General features: G+C 37.6%; 1 protein-coding gene across 3 annotated transcripts in view; it reads left to right on the top strand.

The window, feature by feature from the left end:
* Positions 1-20,940, top strand: part of Pclo (piccolo presynaptic cytomatrix protein) — a 359,262-nt gene extending 338,322 nt beyond the window's left edge. For all 3 annotated transcript variants that reach the window (XM_029477261.2, XM_085836473.1, XM_085836472.1), the window contains 3 exons: positions 12,883-13,017; positions 14,391-14,536; positions 16,231-20,940. In XM_029477261.2, the coding sequence (XP_029333121.2) occupies positions 12,883-13,017; positions 14,391-14,536; positions 16,231-16,371 (422 nt within the window). In that variant the 3' untranslated portion in view covers positions 16,372-20,940. The remainder of the gene's footprint in view (positions 1-12,882; positions 13,018-14,390; positions 14,537-16,230) is intronic.
* The last annotated feature ends 7,036 nt before the right edge of the window (positions 20,941-27,976 follow it).

The raw sequence follows: 27,976 nt of genomic DNA, 5'->3' as shown, positions 1-27,976 counted from the left end.
TGTCACCCCAAAAATCCAGAAAATAATTTTTATCAATTAAAAGTAAAATTTGTTAGATATTTTCTTTATTTACTTCAAATGTTATCCCCTTTCCTAGTTTTCCCTCTGAAAATCCCCTATCCCCTCCCTCCTCCCCTTGCTCCCCAACCCACCCACTCCCATTCCTGGTCCTGGCATTTCCCCTACACTGGGGCATAGAGCCTTCAAAGGACCAAGGGCCTCTCCTCCCATTGATGACCAACAAGGCCATCCTCTGTTACATATATAGCTAGAGTCACAGGAAAGGAGATAACATTTGAAATGTAAATAAAGAAAATATCTAATAAAAAAAAGTAAAATTTGTACCAGTCTTGGTAATACATACCTGTATGTAAAAGTAACTTTAATTTGCCTGATGTCATTGCCTTCTCAGAAGTGAATAATCTCACCCTTTCTAGTTCTTGCTGAACTCTGGCTGGCTGGTCTAACTCAGCTCTTCTGGCTCAAACTCCTCTCCAAACTGACTGATTCAATCTGGCTTCTCTCAGTTTTTTACTGAAATTTTCTGCTTGGCCTGAAAGTAATTTTGGCAATTTGTTCTTCTGGCTTCTTCTTCTCTGGCTTCAATTACCTCCGCTGACCTGCAAAGAACTACAAGAACTCACTAACAAATTCAACTCTGACTCCCAAAGTGACTCAACTCTCTCTCTCCCTGAGCTCCTCTTAAATAGCTTCTCTTTCCTGTGTTCGCTCATGAGAGGTGGAAGTATTCTATCTCTGACTCCCTCTGTCAAATCTTTGTCTCTGGCTCACCACTTTGTCTACCACTCGATTAGTGGTCACTTTCAAACATGGCTGCTTCCTTCTACAAACTAAATTTCCCTTAAGGGTGTGTACTAAGGGTCTGTTTGTACTACCACCCAAGGGATTAAAGGTATATGGCAGACATGTCTCCAGATTATACAGATCTAGATCTTTGGATGTGATCCCTTGCCAGAGCAGCCATATTGCTGGATGAAAATTCCTCTCTACCTATATCCCAGAACTGGAGCGATATAGACACAAGTGCAAGGCTGGCCTCAGCTACACAGTGAGTTTATGACCAGCCAGGTCTATATGAAGCCCTGCTTTGAAACAAATATAATATATATAAATGTAATATATATTAATGTAATGAATGTCATAAAATATAAATAATGACAGCTTGTTAAATTTCATTTGAAGAATAGTGCCAACATTTTACTTGAATAATATTGAAATTTTACAATAACAAAAATACATAAATATGGAATTGATACAGAGGAAATAATAAATGTAAATGCAATAATTACTATATGAGGAACTTTCTGTCACTACTGACAGGTATGAGAACCTGAGTAAAAATGTTTATAAAGATTGGAGCTAAGGAAACATACAATATTATTTAGGCAGAAGATTAGTAATTGGAGACCCAGAACTATAGATCTTACCAAAACTCAAAAGCTTGATCATATTGTATAGATAGAATATATATATATAAATAGTAACATTATATAATTTTACATTAAATAAGTACTTATAAGCCAGAGGGACTTTCAGTTTTCTCTGTGAAACATGAGATATAGGTTAAATGTAAATCCTGTGTTCATGAGGGATAATTTTAAACTCCTACATCCTTCTCCTCCACCTTCTAAATTCTAAAATCACCTACATCTGCCTGTGCCGCCACAGCAGGCTTAAACCATTGGATTAATGTAGTGCCTGCCACCTCCCTACAATAGAAGATAAAATTCCTTACCAAAAATTCCACCTTAATTCTAATAAATGGAATAAGAGCTCTTCAGTCTAATAAGAGTTTCTTGGCTTATTTTTCATTTCTATGCAGTAACGAGAGGTGGGTGATAAGTCAGTGAACACGTTTCCATAACATCAACTCTAACTTCATTGACTGGCACCTGTAATCTGCTTCATTGAAAAGTAGTACTTCTCTTCATTTTATAGTCTTCCTTTTAAAAATTCTATTTTGTCATCATTTCTTAATCCCATGCTATTCATTAAAATACTCCCAAAGACAGCTTTGCCTACAATGATCTTGTATTGGAAAAAGTTGCTGAGACAAAACTAAATTTACATGAACTTTAGTTAAGTGTTAGAGATTTAGACATTCTAACAATGTAATTTCAAAGGAATATTTTCTGAGGGACTGGAGAGGTGGCTCAGCAGTTAAGAGCAGTACTGCTGCTCTTGTGAGATCCCAAATTCAGTTTTCAGCACCCAACACACAGGCCTGGCAGAATCCTGTAATTCCAGCTCCACCATCCTTCTCCCTCTTCTGGACACTATGGGCAACTGCACTCACATATGCACATACACACTGACACCTATGCATGCACAGACTTAAAAATAATTAAAAATAAACCTTTAACGATAAAATAAATACTTCTCCAGTCAATATGCACATCACTAAGTAACTCGGCACCGTTAGCAAACTTTTTCACAAAGATTTTATGTAAGTGTCTCAGGAATGTTTATTTTACATTTTCTGAGGCAGTGTTGGAAGTTACTGGTTAGACCAAGTTGGTCTTTCACATAGAAGTCTGCCTGTCTCTGCCACCTCAGTACTGGGATTAATGGTGCCTGCCATCACACCTGGCAGTTTTGGAAGATTTTCCTTGAATTGTTGTTGTTTGCTCTATATCTTACATCTCTGACCCAAAGTGCACATGTGGACCACACACCTTCGAGGGGACATTTTCAAAACTTAACACATAAACATTTTCTGGCTGAAGCTTCCCTGATTTATAAAGCCTAGTATATGTCTAAAATTAACCACAAAGTTGCTTCTGATATCCATTCATTCTAATGCATTTTGAAGTGAATACATTTTGTAAAGACATTTTGCAGTGAATATTTCCACACGTGTGGCAATGTTGTAACAATCTTACTCACAGAAAGTATAAAGTGACTCTGAGGTTCAGAACCCTACACTCAATCTCTTAAATACACAAAACACACAGGCCACCATCTTCTGTGAAATAGTGATTATGGCTACTAAATTTTCTTTATGGTGTGAGATAATTGTTTATTAATTTTAGTGGTTTGTATTTCCCCAAAATATAATTAGATATTTCAGCATCTATATTAATGTGGGCACATAGATATGACAAGTACACATTTCTCAAATATGTATATAACTTTGAGGGAGAAGTGGGAAGATCACTGCATATTTTAGTGAAAAAACACCTTAGAAAGTGCTAAAAAAATAAACTGTTGAAAATAGAGATAATTTGACATCCACACTACTTGAAACATGTTATCTAGCAAAAGAGATAATAGAACTCAGTTTTGCCAAAATCAAATTAAATTATTCATTCTCTTTATAAATATTAATTTAAATGAAAAGAATATATTGATGTAAATTATAGGAAAGAATTAATTTCAGTAAATGTTTTATACATCAATTTACTTTTAAAATTTCATAGATTAAGAAACTAAGTTAAATTTTAAGAGATTAGCCATGTATCATTTTTATCCTTTATTTCAATTTTTTAATTATTTTATTAGATATTTTCTTTATTTACATTTCAAATGTTATCCCCATTCCTAGTTTCCCCTCTGAAAATCCCCTATCCCCTTCCCCTCCCCCTACTCCCCAACCCACCCACTCCCATTCCTGGTTCTGGCATTTCCCCTGTAATGGGGCATAGAGCCTTCACAGGACCAAGGGCCTCTCTTCCCATTGATGATTGACTAGGCCATCCTCTGCAACATATATAGCTAGAGCCACAAGTTCCACCATGTGTTTTCTTTGATTGGTGGTTTAGCTCCAAGGAGCTCTGGGGGTACTGGTTAGTTCATATTGATGTTCCTCCTATGAGGCTTCAGATCCCTTCAGCTCCCTGGGTACTTTCTCTAGCTCCATCATTGGGGACCTTGTGCTCCATCCAATGAATGACTGTGAGCATCCACTTCTGTATTTGCCAGGCACTGGCAAATTAAGAAAACAGCTATAACAGGATCCTGTCAGCAGGCTCTTGTTGGCATCTGTCTAGTATCTGGGTTTGGTGGTTGTTTATGGGATGGATCCCCAAGTGGGGCAGTCTCTGGATGGCTGTTCCTTCAGGCTCTGCTCCAAACTTTATCTCTGTAACTCCTTCCATGGGTATTTTGTTTCCTCTTCTAAAAAGGATTCTGAGCTTCTGAGCTAATATCCTCTTATCAGTGAGTGCATATCATGTGTGCTCTTTTGTGATTAGGTTACCTAACTCAAGATGATATCCTCCAGATCCATCCATTTGTATAAGATTTTCATAAATTCATTGTTTTTAATAGTTGTGTAGCAGGGAAGTGGTGGCCCATGCCTTTAATACCAGCACTTGGGAGGCAGAGGCAGGTGGATTTATGAGTTCGAGGCCAGCCTAGTCAACAAAGTGAGTGCCAGCAAAGCCAGGGCTATACAGAGAAACCCTGTCTCAGAAAAAAAAATAGTTTTGTAGTACTCCATTGTGTAAATGTACCAAATTTTCTGTATCCATTCCTCTGTATAGAGACATTTGGGTTCTTATCAGCTTCTGGCTCTTATAAATAAGGCTGCTATGAACATAGTGGAGCATGTGTCATTACTACATGGTGGAGCATCTTCTTGGTATATGCTCAGGAGTGATATTGCTGGATCTTCTGGTCAAATTATATCCAGTTTTCTGAGGAACCACAAAACTGATTTCCAAAGTGGTTGTACCAGCTTGAAGTTCCACCAGCAATGGAGGAGTGTTCCTCTTTCTCCACATCCTCACAAGCTTCTGCTGTAACCTGAGTTTTTTATCTTAGCCATTCTGACTGGTGTGAGGTGGAATCTCAGGGTTGTTTTGATTTGCATTTCCCTGATGGTTAAGAATGTTGAACATTTTTTTTAGGTGCTTCTCAGCCATTCATTATTCCTCAGTTGAGAATTCTTTGTTTAGATTTGTACTCCATTTTTTAATAGGGTTGTTTAGTTTTCTGGAGTCTGACTTCTTGAGTTCTTTATATATATTGGATATTAGTACCCTATCGGATTTAGAATTGGTAAAGATCTTTTCCCAATCTGTTGGTTGTCTTTTGGTCTTACTGACAGCGTCCTTTGCCTTACGGAAGTTTGCAATTTTATGAGGTCCCATTTGTTAATTCTTGATCTTACAGCACAAGCCATTGCTGTTCTGTTCAGAAATCTTTCCCTTGTGCCCATATCTGCAAGGCTCTTCACCCACTGTCTCCACTATAAGTTTCAGTGTCTCTGGTTTTATGTGGAGTTCTTTGATCCACTTAGACTTGAGCTTTGTACAAGGAGATAAGAATGAATCAATTCACATTCTTCTCATGAGATTTGCCAATTGAACCAGCACCATTTGTTGAAAATGCTTTTTTTCCACTGGATGATTTTAGACCCTTTGTCAAAGATCATGTGACCATGGGTTTGTGGGTTCATTTCTGGGTCTTCAATCCTGTTCCATTGATCTACCTGTCTGTCATTGTACCAGTACCATATAGTTTTTTATCACAATTGCTCAGTGGTACTACTTGAGGTTGGAGATTGTGATTCCACAAGAGGTTCTTTTATTGCTGAGAACAGTTTTTGCTGTCCTAGGATTTTTGTAATTCCAGATGAATTTGCCAATTGCCCTTTCTAACTCTGTGAAGAATTGAGTTGGTATTTTGGTGGGAATTGCATTGAATCTGTAGATTGCTTTCGGCAAGATAGCCATTTTGACTATATTGATCCTACCAATCCATGAGCATGGGAGATCTTCCCATCTTCTGCGATCTTCATTGATTTCTTTCTTCAGAGACTTGAAATTCTTATCATACAGATCTTTCACTTTGTCTTTGAGTTTGTTTATATAGTGGATTACATTGATGGATTTCCATATATTGAACCATCCTTGCATCCCTGAGATGAACCCTACTTGATCATGATGGATGATCGTTTCAATGTGTTCTTGGATTCAGTTTTCGAGAATTTTATTGAGTATTTTTGCATCTATATTCATAAGGGAAATTGGTCTGAAGTTCTCTTTCTGTGGTGGGACTTTGTGTAGTTTAGGTATCAGAGTAATTGTGGCATCAAAGAATGAATTGGGTAGAGTACCTTCTGTTTCTATTTTGTGGAAGAGTTTGAGGAGTTTTGGAATTAGGTCTTCTTTGAAGGTCTGATAGAACTCTGCAATAAACCCATCTAGTCCTGGACTTTTTTTAGTTGGGAGACTATTAATGACTGTTTCTATTTCATTAGGGATATGGGACTGTTTAGATCATTAATCTGTTCCTGATTTAACCTTGGTACCTGGTATCTGTCTAGAAAATTGTCCATTTCATCTAGGTTTTCCAGTTTTGTTGAGTATAGGCTTTTGTAGTAGGATCTGATGATTTTTTTTAATTTCCTCAGATTCTGTGGTTATATCTCCTGTTTCATTTCTGATTTTGTTAATTAGGATACTGTCCCTATACCCTCTAGTTAGTCTGTCTAACTGTTGTCTCTCTTGTTGATTTTCTCAAAGAACCAGCTCCTGGTTTGGTTGATTTCTTTGTATAGTTCTTTTTATTTTCACTTGGTTGTTTTCAGCCCGAGTTTGATTGTTTCCTGCAGTCTACTCCTCCATGTAAATTTGCTTCCTTTTGTTCTAGAGCTTTTAGTTATGCTGTCTAACTGCTAGGGTATGCTTGCTCCACCTTCTTTTGGGAGGCACTCACAGCCATGAGTTTTCCTCTTAGGACTGCTTTCATTGTGTTCTGTAAGTTTGGGTATGTTGTGGCTTCATTTTCATTAAACTCTAAAAAGTCTTTAATTTCTTTCTTTATCTCTTCCTTTACCAAGTAATCATTGAGTAGAGTGTTGCTCAGCTTCCACGTGGATGTTGGCTTTCTATTATTTATGTTGTTATTGAAGATCAGCCTTAGTCTGTGGTGATCTGATAGGATGCATGGGATAATTTCAATAGTTTTGTATCTGTTGAGGCCTGTTTTGTGACTGATTATACAGTCAATTTTGGCGAATGTACCATGAGGTGCTGAGAAGAAGGTATATCCTTTTGTTTTAGGATAACACAAAATGTTCTGTAGATATCGGTTAAATACATTTGTTTCATAACTTCTGTTAGTTTCATTGTGTCTCTGTTTAGTTTCTGTTTCCAGGATCTGTCTATTGATAAAAGTGGGGTGTTCAAGTTTCCCACTATTATTGTGTGAGGTGCTTTTGAGTTTTAGCTAAGTTTCTTAAGTGAATGTGGTTGCCCTTGCATTTGGAGCATAGATGTTCAGAATTGAGAATTCATCTTGGTAGATTTTACCTTTGATGAGTAAGAAGTGCCCCCCACCCCCCATCTTTTTTGCGAACTTTAGGTTGAACGTTGATTTTATTAGATATTAGAATTGCTACTCCAGCTTGTTCCTTGGGACCATTTGCTTGGAAAATTGTTTTTCATCCTTTTACTGTAAGGTAGTGTCTGTCTTTATCCCTGAGGTGGGTTTCCTACATGCAGCAAAAAGTTGGGTCCTGTTTATGTAACCAGTCTGTTAGTTTATGTCTTTTTATTGGGGAATTGAGTCCATTGATATTAAGAGATATTAAGGAAAAGTAATTATTGCTTCCTGTTACTTTTGTTGTTAGAGTTGGAATTCTGTTCATGTGGCTATCTTCTTTTAGGTTTGCTGAAGGATTAATTTCTTGCTTTTTCTTGAGCTTCGTTTCCCTCATTGTGTTGTTTTCCCTTTATTATCCTTTGCAGGGCTGGGTTTGTGGAAAGATATTGTGTAAATTTGGTTTTGTCATAGAATACCTTAGTTTATCCATCTATAGTAATTGAGAGTTTTGCTGGGTATAGTAGCCTGGGCTGGCATTTGTGTTCTCTTAGGGTCTGTATGACATCTGCCCAGGATCATCTGGTTTTCCTAGTCTCTGAAGAGAAGTCAGGTGTAATTCTGATAGGTCTGCCTTTATATGTTACTTGACCTTTTCCCCTTACTGCTTTTAATATTCTTTCTTTGTTGTGTGCATTTGGCGTTTTGATTATTATGTGACCGGAGGAATTCCTTTTCTGGTCCAGTCTATTTGGAGTTCTGTAGGCTTTTTTGTATGTTCATGGGCATCTCTTTCTTTAGGTTGGAGAAGTTTTCTTCTGTAATTTTGTGGAAGATATTTACTGGCCCTTTAAGTTGGAAATCTTCCTCTAGTCTATACCTATTATCCTTAGGTTTGGTCTTCTCATTGTGTCCTGGATCTCCTGGACGTTTTTGTGTTAGGATCTTTTTGTATTTCACATTTTCTTTGGTTGTTGTGTCAATGACTATGGTACCTTTTGCACCTGAGATTCTCTCTTCTATCTCTTGTATTCTTGTTGGTTATGCTTGCATCCTTGGCTCCTAACTTCTTTTCTAGGTTTTCTATTTTCAGAGTGGTCTCTCTCTGTGATTTCTTTATTGTTTCTACTTCCATTTTTAGATCCTGGATGGTTTTGTTCAATTCTTTCACCTGATTGAATGTGTTCTCTTGTATTTCTTTAAGTGAGTTATTTATTTCCTTCTTAAAGTCCTCCAACATCATCATGAAAAGTGACCTTTAGATCCATGTCTTGCTTTTCTGGTGTGATGATGTATCCAGGGCTTGCTATGGTGGGAGAGGTTGGTTCTGATGATGCCAAGTAACCTTGATTTCGGCTGCTTCTGTTCTTATGCTTGCCCCCTGCCATCTGATTATCTCAAATGCTTGCTGCCCTCAATATATCTGATTGGAACCTGTCCTTCCTGTAATCTCAGAGTTCAGCTTTCTCTGTGACCCTGTGATTCTGGAATCCTGTGAACCTGAGATTCTGGGTGTGTTAGAATTCTTGGCAGTAAAGCTTCCTCTGAGACCCTGAGATCCTGGTGACCAAACTCTTGGTATCCTGAGATCCGGGAATCCTAAGATCCTGGGCATGTTTCAGAGCCTGGAATTGGTGTCTCCTCTGTGGACTCTGGGGCTCTCTGCTGTATTCAAAACCAAGGTATACCAGCACCAACCAGAAGGAACCCAAGTTGCTGGTCAGGCAGGGCTCCTGTGTCCTTGCTCCTGCTGTCTCAGACCCATCACAATTGGTTTAGAACAGATGTTGCATTCCACTCACCTGTGATCCTAAGATCTTGGGCATGTTAGGGCACCTGCGGAGTGGAGAGTCCTCTGTGGACCATGGGACCATCCTCCAAGTTCATGCCCAAGGTTGCCTGGAGCTGGCACCAACCAGAAGGGCCCTTCATTTCAATTTTAAATTCTTCTGTTGCATTTAAAGCATGAGGAAGTCTATTCTCTATCCAGCTTCTACCACTATATGATTGGTGGCCTATGTTTCATCCTTTAGTTTTCATTCCTCATTCCTTCCTCCAATTATTCCCTCCCTCTCCCTACCATTCCCTCCCACCTCCCACTCTTCCCCCCCCCTCCTTTCTTCTTTCACTTGTTCTTTTCCTTTTTTCTCCTTGCTTTATTCTCCTAGGTTGTCTTTTAACATATTAAATAGTCAGTCTTGATTATTTTACAATGACTGTTTCTTTTATATAGCAGTTTACTTTCATAGGACTTACTCTTTCCCTATCCTTTAATCATATATTTTTTCTGTGAAGTACAATTAAATGAGCTCTAGCAACACATAAGCTCATCAATATTTACAGGATTGTGAGATACTGACTCAATGTTCTATTGCTGTGAAGAGACACCATGACCCAGGCAACACTTATGGAAGAAAGCACTTAGTTGAGATGGCTTACAATTTCAGAGGTTTAGTCCATGATGCTCATGGTAGTGAACATTGCAGCATGCAGAGAGACATGACACTGGAGCAGGGTCTGTGAGTTCTACATCTTGATCTACAGACAACAGAAAGACAACGACACTTGACCTGCCTTGATTAGTTGACACTTCAAGGCCACTCTCTGTGACACATTTCCTCCAATAATCCTACATCTAAACCAACAAGGCCACATCTCTCAACAATGCCTCTCCCTGCCCACCAAGCATTCAAATCTATGAGCCTAGTGAGGCCATTCTTCTAATAAAATCAAAGAAGCATGAGTTTTAAGACTTCAATACATGAACATTGGTTGAAATTTTTTTCCTGCCATTTACCCCATATTCCAAAATACTATCACAATCCTCTAAGTATGTGATGCCCTGGGACTCAAAATATCACCCAAATCTGGAGCAGGGGCACACCCTCTGAAGACAGCAGACACATAGATTTCTTTTTATCTTCACAGAAGTATCTGCTTTAGAGGAAAAATCACTCAAAAAAATGCTTTAAGATGATTTCAGTAAACACGTCCTTTTCTCTTTTCAGTTAAAAATATTAAAGAGCAAGCTGGAAAACCTTTGAACAGAGTGAATCTTAGCAGATGCTTCACAAGCATCCCACAGTGAAGGATGTGAGGTTAAACTTCCAGGAAGGAAGCAGACAGTATGATGACTCAGGAACTTTAATTAGCACGTGTTTCAAAGTGAGGCAGCTAGGAGGTGACAAATCATTGGCTATTGGAGTTTGGACCTAGAAAGGGGGGCTATGACCCATAAAAGTGTATTTCCCAGAGAGAAAATACTAATGTATCTTTCATGCAGTCACTTCTGTTCACTTCTATTGGCTCCAAATAGTGAGGGTCTCTTGCATGACCATTTTATTTTAGAGTGAGAATTCTCTTTCCAAAGGAGGTAATCAGAGACAGAGCATGGCAGAAAACAGAGGATCATGGGAGATGCATATGATCCAGTGGCATTATATACATGTATTAAAATGTCAAAATAAAGCCCAATATTTTTCAGAGTTATTATATACTGGTAATAATTTTTAAAAAGACACCCCCACAACCCAATCTCAGAAATGGTTTCATAAATGGAGGACAGCTGTCTCTCTCTTTATAGCTTTGAGGACATGGATCCAATCACTTGTAATCAGTTTACCCAGGTTTGGTTTCACTTCCTCCTTTGAGACTCACACAAAGTGATCAATCCAACAAACACAGAAAATGTCTTCACACTCTGAAGAGATAATGTAACCTTTGTGAATTCCTTGGATGTGATATTGGAGTTTCAGCTGTGGGTCATCAAGACTGTTTTTTCTGACTGCTGACAACCCCAAGGTGATGAACTAAGGCTGCCAGCTCAAAGGTTTAGCAAGGCTTTCCAGGGCTGGGTGTGGGCTGTGCTCATTGCTCATTTACACAGGGCTGGTGTCTGGAATCCTCTTGTGCTAGCCAACTTTCTCTTTTCTTGGTAAACTTCTGCATGTGTGATGTGGTCATGGAGAGTGCTGACCTGGGCTTTGCTGAGATTTGTCTTTCTCTCTTTAAACAACTTGTCTTAGTATACAGTATCACAATTATTAACAATTGACCAAAAAGGATGACAAGATATTCTCCTCTTTTCCCCAACTCTGTATTTGTAAGAAAGAATGAACTTCACACACTTCTATCATAGTGGATTTATAAATTAAAAATTTAAAACTCTAATGTTGATAAATATAATCCAGGTAAACAAGGCTCTTTTTATTTTTATAAAGCACAAATATATATCCTGAAAACAAATGTCTGAGAATACATTGTGTTTAGAGACTTTCAATAAATTCCTGTGCTCTAAATGTGGAAATAAAGCTGTTAATGTGGCCCCAGTGAGCAATGCCTTGCAGTGCTTCAGGCCTGGATTTCCCACATGATAGTCCCATCTGCTAATGTAGTGGTTTTTTGTTTTTGTTTTTTTACCAAAGAATTCATTTTCCATTGCATCTCAGCTAATCCCCATCCTACTTGCAGCCCTAGCTCTCCTAGCTCTTTTCCAAGAGGATCTCCAGTGTCACATTATTTTTGAAACCATGTCACTATACTTCAGAATTATTCTTCCTAGCCATTTATTTATCCATAGAAATATCTAATTAAATTATCTTCCTAATAGGTGAAAAATCTTATGAGTCTAGATTAGTGGTTATTTAAGACATATAAATTTATATTTTCTTTTTAAACTTAGCTGCCAACAATGTATTCTCAAACACTTCCTTTGAGGCTATATTTGTACGGTTAAGGAATCAGGAGGGTCCTGTTTATGAGGATTATATCTATCAGCATTAGGAATGTAAGATTCTGATTTAAAAACAGGCATGCATTCATACTTATTTATGCATTTTATACTCACTGTATTCATCCTGTTAGCAGGACACTCAGCCCAAAGTAAAAAGATGAACAAGTTGTGTGTTGGTGAATGAGTCCATGAGATAATAGAGAAATTGGTGGAGTCACAACAGATTTGATGTGGCATGGAAAGTTCCTTCAATAATAAAAGCTAAAATTCTAGAAGAAACTACAATTAATCTAGTCTATATCACGTGTACTTTTTGCCTTATGCAGTTTTTTTCATTACGCATCACTACCACCTATATTTTATAAAGGAAACAGGGAATAAACACTCTATATAGTAAGATTTGGGTATGCTACCATGTATTCTTGAACAAGCCTGGTGATACAACACCAGAGCCAAGATACAACAGAAATGTTGGTAAACAGCATATTACACTTTAAAAGACTTTTTCCCTATATATTGTACTAAAATTTTATAATTTCCATGTTTGTTTCTCTTCCTACAAGGTCATCAATTACCTCTTCAAAACTTAAGACTCTACAGCTGAATACCACATCTACTTATAGTTTCTTTTGTCTACCATCATGTTTAGCATGCTTTCTTATAAGTGCCTGAATGATGTGATCTCCATGAAGCTATTCACTCCTTAAGGGTTTGAACTGTGCGTTATATCCATAACATACAATAAAGTGTTTAATACTTAATAAAATCCAGTAAGTGAACACTTGAAACAGTGATTAAACTAAGCATTTAATAAGTGGTGCTATTTATTCTTCAACTTGTTTTTTGTTGACTTCTTCTAGCTAAAACTCAAGTAATGGGAGAAATCAAGCTAGCACTGAAAAAGGAAATGAAAACAGATGGTGAACAACTAATAGTTGAAATTCTCCAGTGCAGAAATATTACCTACAAATTTAAGTCTCCGGATCATTTACCAGGTATCTACTTTCATTATAATGATTAGTGAAGGATATCTACTAGCTTCTAGGACTTTCCCTTAAAAATTACAATAAATTTTAGGTAAACTTTCACCTGTGCATAGAAAACATTAGAATTATATGCAAAAAAATTAATTTAATTTCTACTTTAAAGATAAAATCATTTTCCTAAACTTCAGCTAGATTTTTAAGCATAAAAGTTAATATGCTTACCCAAGATACAATTCACAGACCACATGACTCTAGAAGAAGGAAATCCAAAGTGTGGATACTTCAGTCCTTCTTAGAATTGGGAACAAAATATCCACAGGAGGAGATACAGAGACAAAGTATGAATCAGAGACTGAAGGAACAGCCATCCAGAAACTGCCCAACCCAGGGGTCCATCCTATATACAGTTACCAAACCCAGACACTATTGTGGATGCCAAGAAGTGCTTGCCGACACAGCCTGATATAGATATCTCCTGAGAGTCTCTGCCAGACCCTGACAAAAATAGAGGTGGATGTTCCCTGCCAACCATTGGACTTAGCAAAGGGTCCCCATTGGAGGAGTTAGAGAATGGACTGAAGGAGCTGAAGGTGTTTGCAACCTTATAGGAGGAATAACAATATGAACCAACTAGTACTCTCAGAGCTACCAGGGACTAAACTACCAAGCAAAGAGTATACTTGGAGCTACCCATGGCTCCAGCTGCATGTGTAGCAGAGGTTGTCCTTGTCAGACATCAATGGAAGGAAAGGTCATTGGTCCTGTGAAGGTTCTATATCCCAGTGTAGGGTAATGCCAGGATGGAGAAGCAGGAGTGGGTGTGTGGGAGAACACCCTCATAGAAGCAGGGAGAGGAGGGAGAGGATGGGGGTTTTCAGAGGGGAAACAAGGAAAGGGGATAACATTTGAAATGTAAATAAAGAAAATGTCTAATTAAAAAATAAGCTAACTGTATCTGGGAACACTAAAGATAACACTCTCCTGGTAATTATCACAGAGAGCAACACTCAGGCATGCACATTTAACTGTCTTGTGTGTAGAATCTTTTTATTAGTTATTTTCTTTCAGCTATAACTATTTGTCCTGTGTTCTGTGAAATGTTTCTGAGAAAACACAGGAAGGGAATGATGTACTGTGTTCTCCAAAAATAAAGCAATTCCAAGGCAGGAAAAAAAATTAGATTGCTACACATAATAAACACCAATTAATTTAAGTAAAGCTAACTTAAATTTATACGAATTTATACTTACAATCACTTAATGGTTTATGCAACAAATTGTGGACAACTTTTTATGCTTGTATGGTTCATAATGAGAATATCCGCATACAAGAGAAAATGCTGTGAACAGTGGGCACTTAATAGGCTTCTGTCTTATTTTCAGATTTATATGTGAAAATATATGTGATAAACATTGCTACCCAAAAAAAGGTTATTAAAAAGAAAACAAGGGTATGTCGACATGATCGAGAGCCTTCCTTCAATGAAACCTTTAGATTCAGCCTAAGTCCTGCAGGCCACTCACTTCAGGTAATTGTGTTATATATTCTGATTTACTTTTCCATTCATATATTATACTTATTGTCCACTCAGTTATTCTGTGTTTAGATACTGATCATGTACTGTATAGTAGTTAATCATTAGAAGCACCACCACAAGAGCCCTGTGAACCCCCTTAACACATTCAGTCTATCCAGTTTCCCACCAGTTGACTACTCAGTTTTGCTACTTTGGGTGGATTCCTCTTGTTCTCATGGTCACTCTCTCTAAATCTTTCGGCTCGCTACTTTGCTATTTACAACAGTTTGGTAATGCACCTGCTCTTCTTCTCACTACTGTCTCATCTCTTTAAATTCATCACACTACAGCCAGAATTATCCTTACCAAATATTGTTGGGTTTCCATTAAAGCTGTTCAGTAAAACATCATTTTCTTGTATCATTCAAGGTCCTCCGAAGTGGGCTTTATTTATATAGATTTGGTCTTAGTCCCTTGTCACTTTCCTATATTCAGGACACATCTGAGTCTTTTAAAATTACATTAGTCTTGAGTTCTTTGCTCATATTTTCCTCCATTTCAAAGCTTCTTTCTCCTGTATCCCCATAGCCCATCTTTCGATATCCATTTTTACTAAAAGCCCTAAGTATAATTCATAACACCTTTTCCACTAATCATCTCATCTATTACTCTACTAAGCAGAGCTTCTCCTATTCAATAATTTATACCCTTATGTGTTACAGTTTCTCTATGGCAAGGCTTAATTTTCATTATCTTTTCCCCTGTAGTCTAGCAGAATGGTTATCACATAACATGCCTTCAGTAGACATGCAGGAAAAGGAAATGTAGCTAGAGAAGAATATATGGAAATATATGAAACTATTCCATGATACCAGTACTTAATGCTTTACAGTGGAGATGAACATATATTACAATCACAAGTCCAATGGTTGGAGAGATAACTCAGTGGTTAAAAGTACATACTGCTCTTCCAGAGGACCAAAGTTTATCACCCAAGACCCACATCAGCTGGCTCTCAACCTCTTGTATCTTCAGCTTCAAGGGCTCTGAAATTGTCTTCAGGACTCTAGCAGACACACATACATATAAATTAAAATTAAAATATATATGCATATGTTTTCTATGCATATATTTGAAAAGAAAAAGTTAAGCTTCATTGACAGAATTAGTATAAATCACTAAAGACAAAAAAAAAAAAACCCTCTAAGTCCTATACAAATGAATGTATCATTGAGAGGAGAGTTACAAGAGTGGAACGAACATCATGAGTTTTCCTGAAATTAACTTAATATCAATATAGGGACTCGAATTATTTTAAAAACATGTGAAGTTCCCAAACCTAAAACTGATAGTTATGTATGAAATTACGGATTTTAAACATGAAAGTTCTCATTAAGTATAACTAATTAGAATGAGCATATTTGTATTATTATATTATATTACATTATATTATATTTGCTTATCCTTCAGTGCATGTGATTTGGGGATATAGTAAAATTTGAGGAAGGCTAATAGAAATGTTGATCTGAACTAATTCATATTAATAGATATTTCAAGAATATCTCTGCTCTCTTTCAAGTACACGTAGTCCATCCTCACATCTCCCTCCCTTCCTGGTTATCGTTTTATAATAAAAACTTCTTAAAGATTGGAAGACATTCATGTGCGTGTACCTATCTACATGTAATTCTGACTATGTTTTCTAGATTTTACTTTTCTCCAATGGCGGGAAGTTTATGAAGAAGACTTTGATTGGAGAAGCTTGTATCTGGCTTGACAAAGTGGATCTGAGAAAAAGAATAGTCAATTGGCACAAACTGTTGATGAGTCCTACTCAAACACATTGAAGATGTGTCTGCTCAGGGCGAGGAAGCAGAGCTCCATAGCCTCGGATCGAGACTGTAGTTGAACACTACTGTGGTGATCTATGCTTTCAGAAGCAAACATGAGGTCAAAACCAAGAAGCAAGTGGATGGCATGGCTGTGGGATACAAAGAGACTTTAAAAGTTCACATGTTGAAGGCAAACCGATGGAAATAGGCCAGAGACACTGGATTGCTCATAGCTGGGAAGAGAAACTGTGAAAGATGATTTGACTTTTTTTTTTAAAGATAAATGTCTTTGATCAGACTGAGCTAGAACTGTAAAAAGAGGCACAGAGGTTGTTGTGGTGGTGAAAGGTAGTGTGAAAGCAATTGCTTATACACGCCTAACCTTGTTTGAAAAAAAAAAAAAAACTGATGTAATGAATCATGGTTTTCTAAAGATCAAAATTCCTTGTCTTATATTCTCATAAAACTTCCTGTTCTGGAATTCTGACATAAGATTAAATTCTGAGTTGTCTGTAGGACCAGAAAGTGACTGTGTTTGTGGGGGAAATTAAACCAGAGTGATGAACAATGGATTTTAGGTTACAAGGTGCATGTTTTCCCTATGTCTGTGTTAGAAAGCGGTACAACCGTAGGTTTGAATTCTATGTGGCAAAGCACATCAGTTTTGGTGTAATTTACAAGAGTGAAGAGTGAAGATAATAGTAGGTTAAAATGAAATTGTATTTATCTAGAAATAAAATAAAAATTAGAGACTGGATATTAAAGAAGAATGTTAACCCACAAAATATGTACCTTGGTTGAAAACATTACAGCCTCCATAATTTTCATCAAGTCAAGGTGTTCTCAATTGTACACAACAAGGTACCTAAATTAATTTGTGTGCCCTAAGAAAAGGGTTGCTTGTTCTCTGAGGAACTGCTATTACATGTATCATATTGCTTATTTCCTTTCTCTTGCATAATGTACTGTCAGACGCGTAAAATTATTGTTCTGGCAAACAAACTATATTTGTCATATAACATTGATTAAACTCTTGTCATTTCCTGATTTTTCATGTTTTTTCTCTAAACTCAATGCCTACATAATGAAAATTCTGTTATCAATTCTCTTATTCTGCTTTCTTGGTAGTGATATCAGAATTAGAAATCACCTATGTTTGGAAAGAATGTAAAAAGTCAATGTTTGCCGGGCGGTGGTGACATACGCCTTTAATCCCAGCACTTGGGAGGCAAAGGCAGGCAAATTTCTGAGTTTGAGGCCAGCCTGGTCTACAGAGTGAGTTCTAGGACAGCCAGGGCTACACAGAAAAATCCTGTCTCAAAAAATCCAAAAAAAAAACAACAACAAAAAAAAAAGTCAATGTTTGAAATTAAAACATATTTGACTTATTTTAATAATATTGACTCAAACAACCAGTATATGAATCATCAAGCTGAAGCATTCTCTTCCACATCAACCACCAATGCCCATAAAGAAAGTAACACAGAAATTGTGGGAAACACACTCAGCTGGGATGAAAATCCTGGTTTCTAGCCCTGATTTTGCTACTTACTTTGCACGTATTAACTTGCAAATGTCATTTAAATTCACTTTCTCCTGAAATAATGATGTATAAAAAGATATATGAGATAGGAAAGCACATTTGCAAATATAGCTTTATATATAAATGGAGAGTTAATGATTATGTAGCTTTTTAATTCTCAGATTTTATATGTGAGAAACAACTGCAAAGCATTGGGGAGCATCAGCATGGGAAGACAGTAAATTGTTCCACAACTCATTTGTGTTTCGACATCAGCCTCCATTTAACATGAAGAAGACTGAATAGTAAGTAACAGTTATTTGTCACACCAAACTTATTAAAGTACATGGTTATAACCCTATTCTCAAACCCTACCCAAAATAAACTAAATTGCTTTGTGGAGTTTTTAAGCTAAGAGTTGTTGCTTTATTTAAGATGAAATTCTAGTAGGATTACAGGAAATCATCTCAAACTTATTGGTTGGGTATGGAATTTTCTCATGTTCTGGAGAAAAACATTAAATTTTAAAGCAATGTAAAACACTAGGAGTAAAAAATTTCTAGTATATGATAAGTTGTATATCTTATACTGATTTAAATAATATATAAATTCATATTGGTTGTCCTAAAATACCACCAGTCTCTTCCCTCCATTTTTGGTCCCTCCTCCCAGACAATACTATGCCATTTACCACTAAGGGTCTTCTAAACTGAACAATGGGAGATGCAAGTTTTCAGAACTAGGATATTGCTACCATTTTAGTTTTAGAGACTACTAGCTCTGCTGGTGCTTACCATGGATATTTCCAGCAGACAAATGCTTGGAGAAGCCTATAAGTCAGCACAATGAAGGGGGGAAGAAGTGTAAGAGGATCTTCTGATATCAAAAGGCTCTGCCATTTGCCTTTCACAGTAGGCTCTGGTTCATCCCCGATTCTGTTCCGCAGCACTGGTACTCCAAGGGTTCCCTGAAAGATTGTATAGCATGGTAGCTCACTCCATTCTAGTTACACCTTACACAGAGGGACCACCAGAGCAAGATTATCCTGTGCTATTAAGCCTGAAAGAATGGAAGGCTTCCTAATACAGCTGCCCTTCCATTCTAAAAACCTGGCGATTGGGGTTAGATCAATCAGACCAATCAAGGAAGTCATTGATGGAGCTTCTGATCATGCACCAGCATTCCCCTTGAGAAAGAAAAAGATCCTGCCAGTGTGCCAAGTTTGCAGCTGACGAAACTCCTAGGTTGTAACTAGAATTGCTCTATGCAACACCAATTCTTATATGAATGCACTTCTGAGGGACGCTGATTGCCCTTCTCACAACAAAACTATTTCTTTTTTAATTGCAAATAGGGCTCTTAGTATTTTTTACTTTTTTGTAAATAACATGATATATGATTTTTTATTTTTATTTTATTTTATGTTATTAGAAATTAGCTTTTTTATCTTAATAGTAACAGTTTATAATCTCTAATTACTGGATAGGTAATCTTCTTGCAACACTCAAACCTTGAGAAGCATTTCATTTCCCTACTAATCCATTGAGTCATCAGGGATGAAAATCATTTGTTGGTTTAAATTTAATACTAAGAAGTCTTTCAACAGAAAAGAAAAAGCACAGAGTGAACTTTTATAAAAGATGGGAAATTATAGAATCATTATTATAGATAAAGATAACACTAGTAGCAAGAAGTTGGTGTTTTCTCTGATTTTACTTAATATTAAGCAAAGTTTTGATGACTCTGAACTAATTTGATTACCATTTGTGTTTTAAAAGAACAGTGCTCAACATTAAGGAATAGTAATTGCCCTTGATCCTTAATATGGTCCATATTTTAATAGATCATGATAGTTAAGTATACATTCTCTGCATTTCTATGAGGTTGACTGGGGGAATCCTACACACTAGTCTAGTTGTATCCTGGGAATATTATAGCTGGTAACCAGCTGATATTGATTCTCACTATAGAATGGTTGTTATGATGTTGGTGGTAGTGGTAGTAACAAAAGTGGTGGCAGTGATATGGAGTAAAATGAATTATTTGTTACTATATTGTGCCCAGTTTCTTAGAGATGATTTAATCAATACTTCATTTCATTCAAGTATCATAAAGATGTTTATAGTATTTTTTTACTTTATTATTTAAATCATAACTAACAATATTTTTAAAAACTTATTTTAATTGCTATAATGTCAAATAGTTCAAAATTAGCCAACTCCAGCTACATGTGTTTATAACTATATGTATGGCAGACATGACTTTCCCTCCTTTTGAGTTTGAACTGAAAGTGAAAGCTCAGTAAATAATCCTGCACTTTCCCTTAATAATTATTTGCCTTTAGTGTAACACAAGAATGAATGAATGAGTGAAACATATATTCTCATTGACTATGACATATTGATGTTTTCTGTATGTCTTGTGTGACTATTATTGAAGATTCATTCACATTAAACAAATGTCATTTAACCAAGTTCTTTATCTGATAGGTAGACTGAGAGCATTTTCTGAATCTGTTATCCTGTATATAACTAGACATTTGGTAACACAGCAAACTGTAGAGCTATCCTCATCCTTTGGAAGTCAGCATGTGACTGTGATTATCATTCGACTGTGTCCGTATATTTGTTTCGTGATGTGCTCAGGTGCTCCCAATACTGATTAATGTGTGTGCTAATGACACATCTGTTTAAAAATGGTGTCTCTTGTCTAGGAAAAGTTTAAAACTTAATAAAATTTATTTCCAATAAAACATGAAGTTCTTGGAGATGCCTCTCGTTTCTGACGATACGTTGCATGCTTTCTTGGTGGTTTGCTAATATTTTTATTATTTTTCTTGTTTACCAAACAGTCTGAAAAATTTAATGAACAAATGCTAATTCTTGGGCTAGTAGTTGTATAAACTGACCTGAAAATAAATGAGAATTGTGTAGAGACAAAATGCTTGTAAATCTGTCTTCAGTTTTATTCTATGTAAAAACATGTCTTGGTTTTGTGACTGTACACAGATGTATCTTAATAACTTAATGTAAACTGTGCCGTATAAAGGTTGTTGTACCAGCCTTACTAATAAATACTGAAAATATCAACTTTGACATCTTGTGTTTATCAACAAATTTTTCAGCCCAGGCAGGAGTATATTTGTACATTGTCAGGCAAAGCTTAAAATTACTACCTTATCACAAAAAAAGTAAGGAAAATCCAAGACATTGAGTGGAGATATTAGCTTCTGTATGAAGAGGGTTAAAAGAAAGGATTCATTCTGTTGTCTATTATTTTCTTGGTGAAGTAGGTATGAAGTCACCTGCTCAGAAAGCAGTGGAAGCTAATAGGGAGTAACAGCTAGAAGAGAGGAAAAGAGACTTAAAATTGTTCTCCAGCAGAGTGGAAGAATAAATAAACTAAAAGATAAAAGAAGCTGAACCATTCATCAGCCTGAACACAGAGTTACATGTATAAAGACTTGATGAATTCTAATTAAATTCTAATTAAATTCTAATTACCTCATCAGATACATTAAACAACAAATGCACATAAATATGAATTGTAGAATAAGATGTTTTTAAACTGGTTAGTGATAAATATTTTAAGAAGGAGTAAATAAAAGTAAGGGATAATGAACTAGGGGAGGGGTGTAAGTTTATTACAAAATTAAACAAAGGAATAGAATCTGTGCTTAATTTTGCAAAACATCAAGAGCCCATGCTGCAAGCTCAGCTGAGACAGTGGTCAGAATTTACCCATTGAACTGAGAGAATAAGAGTTACAGCTGAGCCTGGTGTGGTGGCTCACGCCTTTAATCCCAGCACTTGGGAGGCAGAGGCAGGTGGATTTCTGAGTTCTAGGCCAGCCTGGTCTACAAAGTGAGTTCCAGGACAGCCAGAGCTATACAGAGAAACCCTGTCTCAAAAACCAAAAAAAAAAAAAAAAGAGTTACAGCTGACTGACTTTCTGTACATGTTTGTTGCTAACTGTAAATTACTAATAAATCTTTTTTGATATTTAAGATGTAGTGAAAAAAGATTTGGCCACTTCGTGTTTTTCATAAAGGCCACAGAATAAAGGGATCCAAAGACTGCAAAAAAATAAAATAAAGTATTTCAGCTGAGGGAATATTTTTAGCAAGATGCAGGAAAAGTTGTGGGTTTCCACGCTAAAGTCTCAGGGAAGCTTTACAGCGAAGGAAAGAGTGGTCCATGAGGGATTAGAATATGATCAAATAAACTGCCAAAATATTGATTTGGTGGAACAATTGTATGTCAGTAAAATAACCAATGCATTTCAGCAGGGGCTACATTTAGTTTTCTTTGATTTATCAATAAAATTTGCTGCAAATTAGATATTTGCAAATATTATTTAAAATGTCAATGCTTTGTATTTTTGAAAATCAAAAAAAAAAATCTCATTTCTTTTTAGTGCACTCAAAATTGCACCTGGGCATTTGAAAACAAAAACAAGAAACAAAAGATAGACAAACCTATGGCAGTAATTGATCATCAGCAAATAAAAAACTGACCAATTGTCCGTGTGTATGTGTTTGTGTGTGTGTGTGTGTGTTTGTATGTGTGTGTGACAAGAATGGACAGATCAATTTCAGTTTTCAGTGGGTGGCATGTATGTTTTGGTAATCATTATTATACCATTTAGACTAGTTTGGATAAAACATAGATTAAGTATTTGACAAGTACTGTTTGAAATTAAGAATGCTTGGGCCTAAACAGTTTAACCCTAAAAGAAAAGCATCTATAAACCTGGGATGCCCTGTCTGTCCCTGAGATAAAATAACTTAAAATATATGTTTTAGTTTAAAAAAAATAACCAAGTATATAGCAGTGCAAATTAAAGATCCATGTATAGGAAAGGAGAGAGGAAGAAAGACGAAGAAGAAACAGAAAAGTAAAGAAGTAGAAGGCTTAATGTGCTTAAGTTAGGAGCTAAAGAAGACACTTCCTTCTTTCCTTCCCCAGAAATAATCTATTTCTGGTATCTTCAAGATAAAATATAGTTGTTGCAATTTGGAGTAAGAAAACTGAAATGAGGTTTTCGTCCTCACACAGAGAGCAAGGCATTTCCTAAAGTTTGCCCTTCTCTCCACAGAGTCTGGGCGATGGGCACCATTTTCCCAGGTATTTTCACTTCAAAGAATTCCCGAAGGCATCCCTGGGTTGTTTGGTTAACTTGAGGCTTTGAAGGGGTGTGAGCCTGGGGACTGTAGAGTAGTGTGTCTAACGTTTGGTCCATCTGAAGAAAATGATAAGGCATTAAATATTTCTGTCAATGAGTAAAATATAAAATCATTATTACATTTGACATAGTAAAAGTATTCGATAAGATATTTCAGTATAATAGGAAGATGGATTGAGAAGAAAAACTATTCTCAGATCACTTTAACATGTTGTAATTGTAATATCATTGCAAAACTAATCCAAGTACTTGAAGGAATCGAAACGTACAGAAAATGAGCATGAAACCTGATTAGGTTATGCCCCAGAAGTAGTGTGAAGTTTAGAACCTGAAAGAGAAATAGCCCTGAAAGTGTGTCACTGAACTCACTGAAAGTATTCAAATCTCAAGTGAGGGCCTAGACTCAGAACAAGAAGGATATTGTTGAGATATTTCAGCTCATTTGAAGAAATTAAATGACAAACATAAAAGAAAGAAAAAGGAGCAGAGAAGGGGAGGGAAGATGATAGAAATGTAGGAAAGGAAAGTGAGAGAGGAAGGAAAGTGAAGAGAGAGTGGGTAGGTAGAGGAAAGGAAGGAAGAGAGAAAGGGAGGAGGGAAGGAAGCAAGGAAGGAAGAGAGAAAAAATGATGGAAAGTGAGCAAGCAGGGTGGAACAGATGAACCAATGCATTCTAAAAGACAGCAGTGTCTGGTTTGTGAGCAAACGACTGGGACGAACTAGGAATGTTTAGGGATGTTCTCTTTCACTTTTCACTATTACTACTATTTATCTTAAAACAACAACAAACAAAAACCCAAAACAAAACCAATACAAGAGTTGTTCAGAGCATCGACCACCACAAGAACAAATTAAAGACATGCTATGGACAACCAAAGGATAGACCAAGAGACTGGCAAGATGGCTCAGCCAGTAAATGTGCTTATTGGCAAAGTTGGTGCCTGAATCCAGTCTGCAGAACCAATGTAAATACAGAGAGAACAGATTCCAAAACGTTGTTCTCTAACCTACACAAACACAGTCCATGGCATGTGTGAGCCTTTACACATACATGCACACAGCACACATACCAATAGTATAATAATAAAATAATAATAATAATATTTAAAACGCATCTGTTAATGAAATACAGTGCAGCAAGAGGGTACCTTTGCCTGCCTCAAGCCATGGTACACCACAGAGAAACTATGTCATGCAACAGCTCTGGTGTAAAAGAGCTTTATTGGAGTTGGGGTGGGGAGAGGAGGACCTAGAGAAAGGGCAAAGGCATGCTGGTGAACATGTAGTGAAGCAGATGGGAGCAGAGCATGAGGGCAGAGAAAAGGGGCGGGGGTAGGCGAGGAAAAGAGGGAGAACAAGTGTGGAGAACAGACAGGGGGAATACAGAGACACAGAGAAGCATGCAGGCAGAGAGAGAGAAAGAGAGAACTGGGTTGGCCGGGTGCTACATCCACTCCAGTAGTGACAAGCATGACAGGCCCCAAAAACCTGGGCACTGTCCCGAGGTGAAAATTTCACAGAAACTTAGTCTCCTGGAATCGTGGGATCCTGTATAACGAATGCTCCAATGTCCTTGCCTTAGTTGGTAAATGGATCTGTGTGCTTTCCCTTAATATTGCTTTATTATAAGTGCCTCTATTTGACATATAGCTAAGTTAGATTCTTCACCCATCCTAGTCAGTCCTTTAGCTGACCCTGGGCATGGATAGGTAAGTCACTGCCCTACTCAGGAATTTACCATTATCTAGGAAGAAGGAAGTTTGTGATCTAAGGAGGAACCAGAGTAGATACTTAGAACTATAGATAGCTGAGTTACACCCATACACAAGAATTTACAATGGCCTAGGGGGAAGGTGGACTATACAATAGACTAGAATAGGAACTATGGCAAGGGCAGGAAGCCCTTGCCCCTGGCTTCTAAGATTAAGCTGACCTGACATTGGTCTGCTTTTGTTTTGTTTTTGTTTTTGTTTTTGTTTTGTTGTTGTTGTTGTTGTGAAAGACTCTAAAACTCCCAAAGGGAGGCACTTACTCAAGCCTCCGGACAGCCGCGCACCCAAGAAGACACTGAGACCGAACTTAAGATGTATAGAGAGTAAGATTTAATACAGCAACGACAAGAAAGCACATAAAAAGCACATATACCAGATATCTGGGGTCGAAACTCATGCAGCCAGCAAGGTGCAGAGGAGATTCGGCACCCAGCCCAAATTTTCACAGGCTTTTATAAGAAAAGGGCAAGGGGAAAAGTACAAGTTTTACGTCACCAAGGGGCTTTGCATAACCAAGGGGTCGTGTCCTATATTTTGGCAATGTACTCGATCTATTGGAACATTCTGGGGTAGTACCAGGAGGCCCCTATCTCAAAAATGTTCTTGGAACAGTCTTCAGTTAGGAGGGGTAGGACTAGGTTTGTTCCAGGAGACCCCTTATCTAAAAAATGTTCCTGGAGCAGTTTCCAATTGGGAGGGGGTACCTTGGGGTAAAAAGTTCAGGTGTGTTCCGGGAACAATCTCTGGATGGGAGGGGTAAGAGAGTTCAGCTTTTCTTCTTTCATTCCCCCCTTCTTTTAGTAAATAATTCTAATCTTAGAATTTCAGAAGTCTATATTTTTATGCGGAGAATACTGCATTTACTCTATTTTAACATGGGAACAAAAACAGAACAAGAAGCATTAGTAAACAGAACTAGGCAGGGGCCCTTTTAGCGAGGCTTGAGGGTCTGGGCATGATGCAGGTGCACGTAGATCAGATCTCTGGCTGGAACTGGTAAGATGTCCTTGGGGTACTCAGCTCACTCACTGTCTCGGCTGTTGGGATCCCTGGCGCGATGTCGTCCGCGTACTCAGTCCAATCCTTTTCAGTTGTGACCAGACCACCTGCAAGCCTTTTAACTTAGCATACAGAACATTATTAACAACATAGGTTTAAACACATCATTTGAGACTATGATGGGCATAGGAGTTTCATAAAAGATCTTAAACAGAGTAAAACTGAATCAAGAAATAGGGCATAGGGAAGGAACACCAAGTCTGTACCAGTCTCCACGATTAATTTTATCAAGGTCTGTCTTAGGGTTTTAAACTAATTTTTATCTATCCTGAGCTCTGAGGTCTATACACACAATGTAATTTTTATTTGACCTCTAAATGCTTGGCCACACCCTGACTTACCTGGGCAACTATTGCTTTTGGCACTCTGAACCTTGGAAAAAAATTTTCTTTAATTCTTCTTGATGACTATGTGAGCAGTCTCATTTATCCATTTTGAGAACGTCTTTTTCTGCAGATGTCAACAGCTTTCTTTGTCTGTATATTGTTCCATACAGTGGCAAAAGCATACCTGCTGTCAGTGTAGACTTTTCTCTTTGTCATTTATAAAGCTTGTATCAAAACCACAAATTCAGCTTTCTGGGCTGAAGTCTCTTTAGGGAGGCTGCTGGCCTAGATCACTTGCTTTTTGTCCACTGCTGCACTGCTGTCCCCGCCTTCCGCTTACCTTTAACCATGAGGCTACTGCCATCCGTGTACCAGTTCAGCATATAGGGTAAAAAGGCTTAGTCAGATCTGGCAAAGCCAGAGCGGGGGCTGCAAGCAGGGCTGCCTTTATGCTGTCAAAGGCTTTTTGGTGTTCCTCAGTCCAGGTGAATGGGACTTTTTCTTTAGTCCAGAGTCTGCAAAAGCCCACCGTTCCCAGAAACTCACGTACTTGGCGCGGGGTGGTGGGGGTTGGGATCAGCATCACAGTCTTTTTCTTGGCTTCGGTGAGCCACCGCTTTCCTTCCCGGAGGGTGTACCCTAGGTAGGTCACCTCGGTGAGACATAGCTGAGCTTTCTTAGCCGATACCCGGTACCCCAACTCACCCGGCTCATTCAGGAGCTTCTAGGAGGGCCAGAATTCTTTCTTTGTTTTAATGTCTCTGCCTTTAGCCAACCGCAGGGCTTGGGTTAGCGCCAAGAGTTCAGCCTTCTGAGCCAAAGTTCCTTCTGCCAGAATGTCAGAGCAGTGATGAGTAGGTGAAGACTCAGCAGGTTAGCAGGGGAAGCGAAGGTCACTTGTTCTGTCAACAAAAAGCTCTAATAATGTGTCCATCAGTCAGGGAAACAATTGGATCATGTGTCCCTGACCAAAAGCCATTATGTGCAGACAAGCAGGCCATCTCTCAATCACCAGGTCTAATTTTTCCAAGTATGTCACCGGTCTTTTAGGGTCCCAATTTCTGAGTAAGAACCTCTTTGGCAATACTTTTGTTCTCAGTCACATTTAGGAGTCCCAAAGTTGGGGACAACATTAGGGCAGTCTCAATAGCATCTAAGGCCATCTAAGGTTGTTCTTTTTATTTTTTATACGAAGGGCTGTTTATCTTTTTAATTCAGCAAAACCTGGAATCTACAGTCTGCAAAGGCCTGCAGTGTCCAGGAACCTTTTAAACTTGCTTTGCATTGGTTAGTGGAGGAATATGAAACACAGTCTCTTTTTAGCTGCTTCAACAGGTAGGCTACCAGTCTCTTTTAAGGACTCAGCTTCTGTGTTAGCACCCCTTCTGCTATCTCTTTATTTTTAGCCACGAACAGGTGAAGGGTTTGGTCATGAGGGGGGTTCCTCTTCTTCTTGTTAGGACAGTAAACACTTTGATCTTTAGCCAAAAGCTTTTTTTTCTGTTGCCAGGTACTAAGTTTTCTAGTCTCCCTGACGTTTGTGACCAGCATTTTTTACAGATCATTTCTAAGTGCTAGTATTATTAGCAAGTGTCACTTTGCTAGGTTCTAGTCTTTGTCATTTATCTCTCTTTGCTCCTGTTTCTTAACTGCAATGGAGATCTCATATAATGTCTCTCTTTCTATCTATATATATCTCTTTTTTGTCTTTGCTTACTTTGAATGTTATCTAATTATTACATCTATATTCTGTCACT

Source organism: Mus caroli, unplaced genomic scaffold (genome assembly GCF_978045245.1).
Source record: "Mus caroli unplaced genomic scaffold, Mus_caroli_1 scaffold_4, whole genome shotgun sequence".
NCBI lineage: Eukaryota > Metazoa > Chordata > Mammalia > Rodentia > Muridae > Mus > Mus caroli.
The sequence above is the reverse complement of the archived record's forward strand: the minus strand, read 5'-3'. Positions and strand labels throughout refer to the sequence as shown.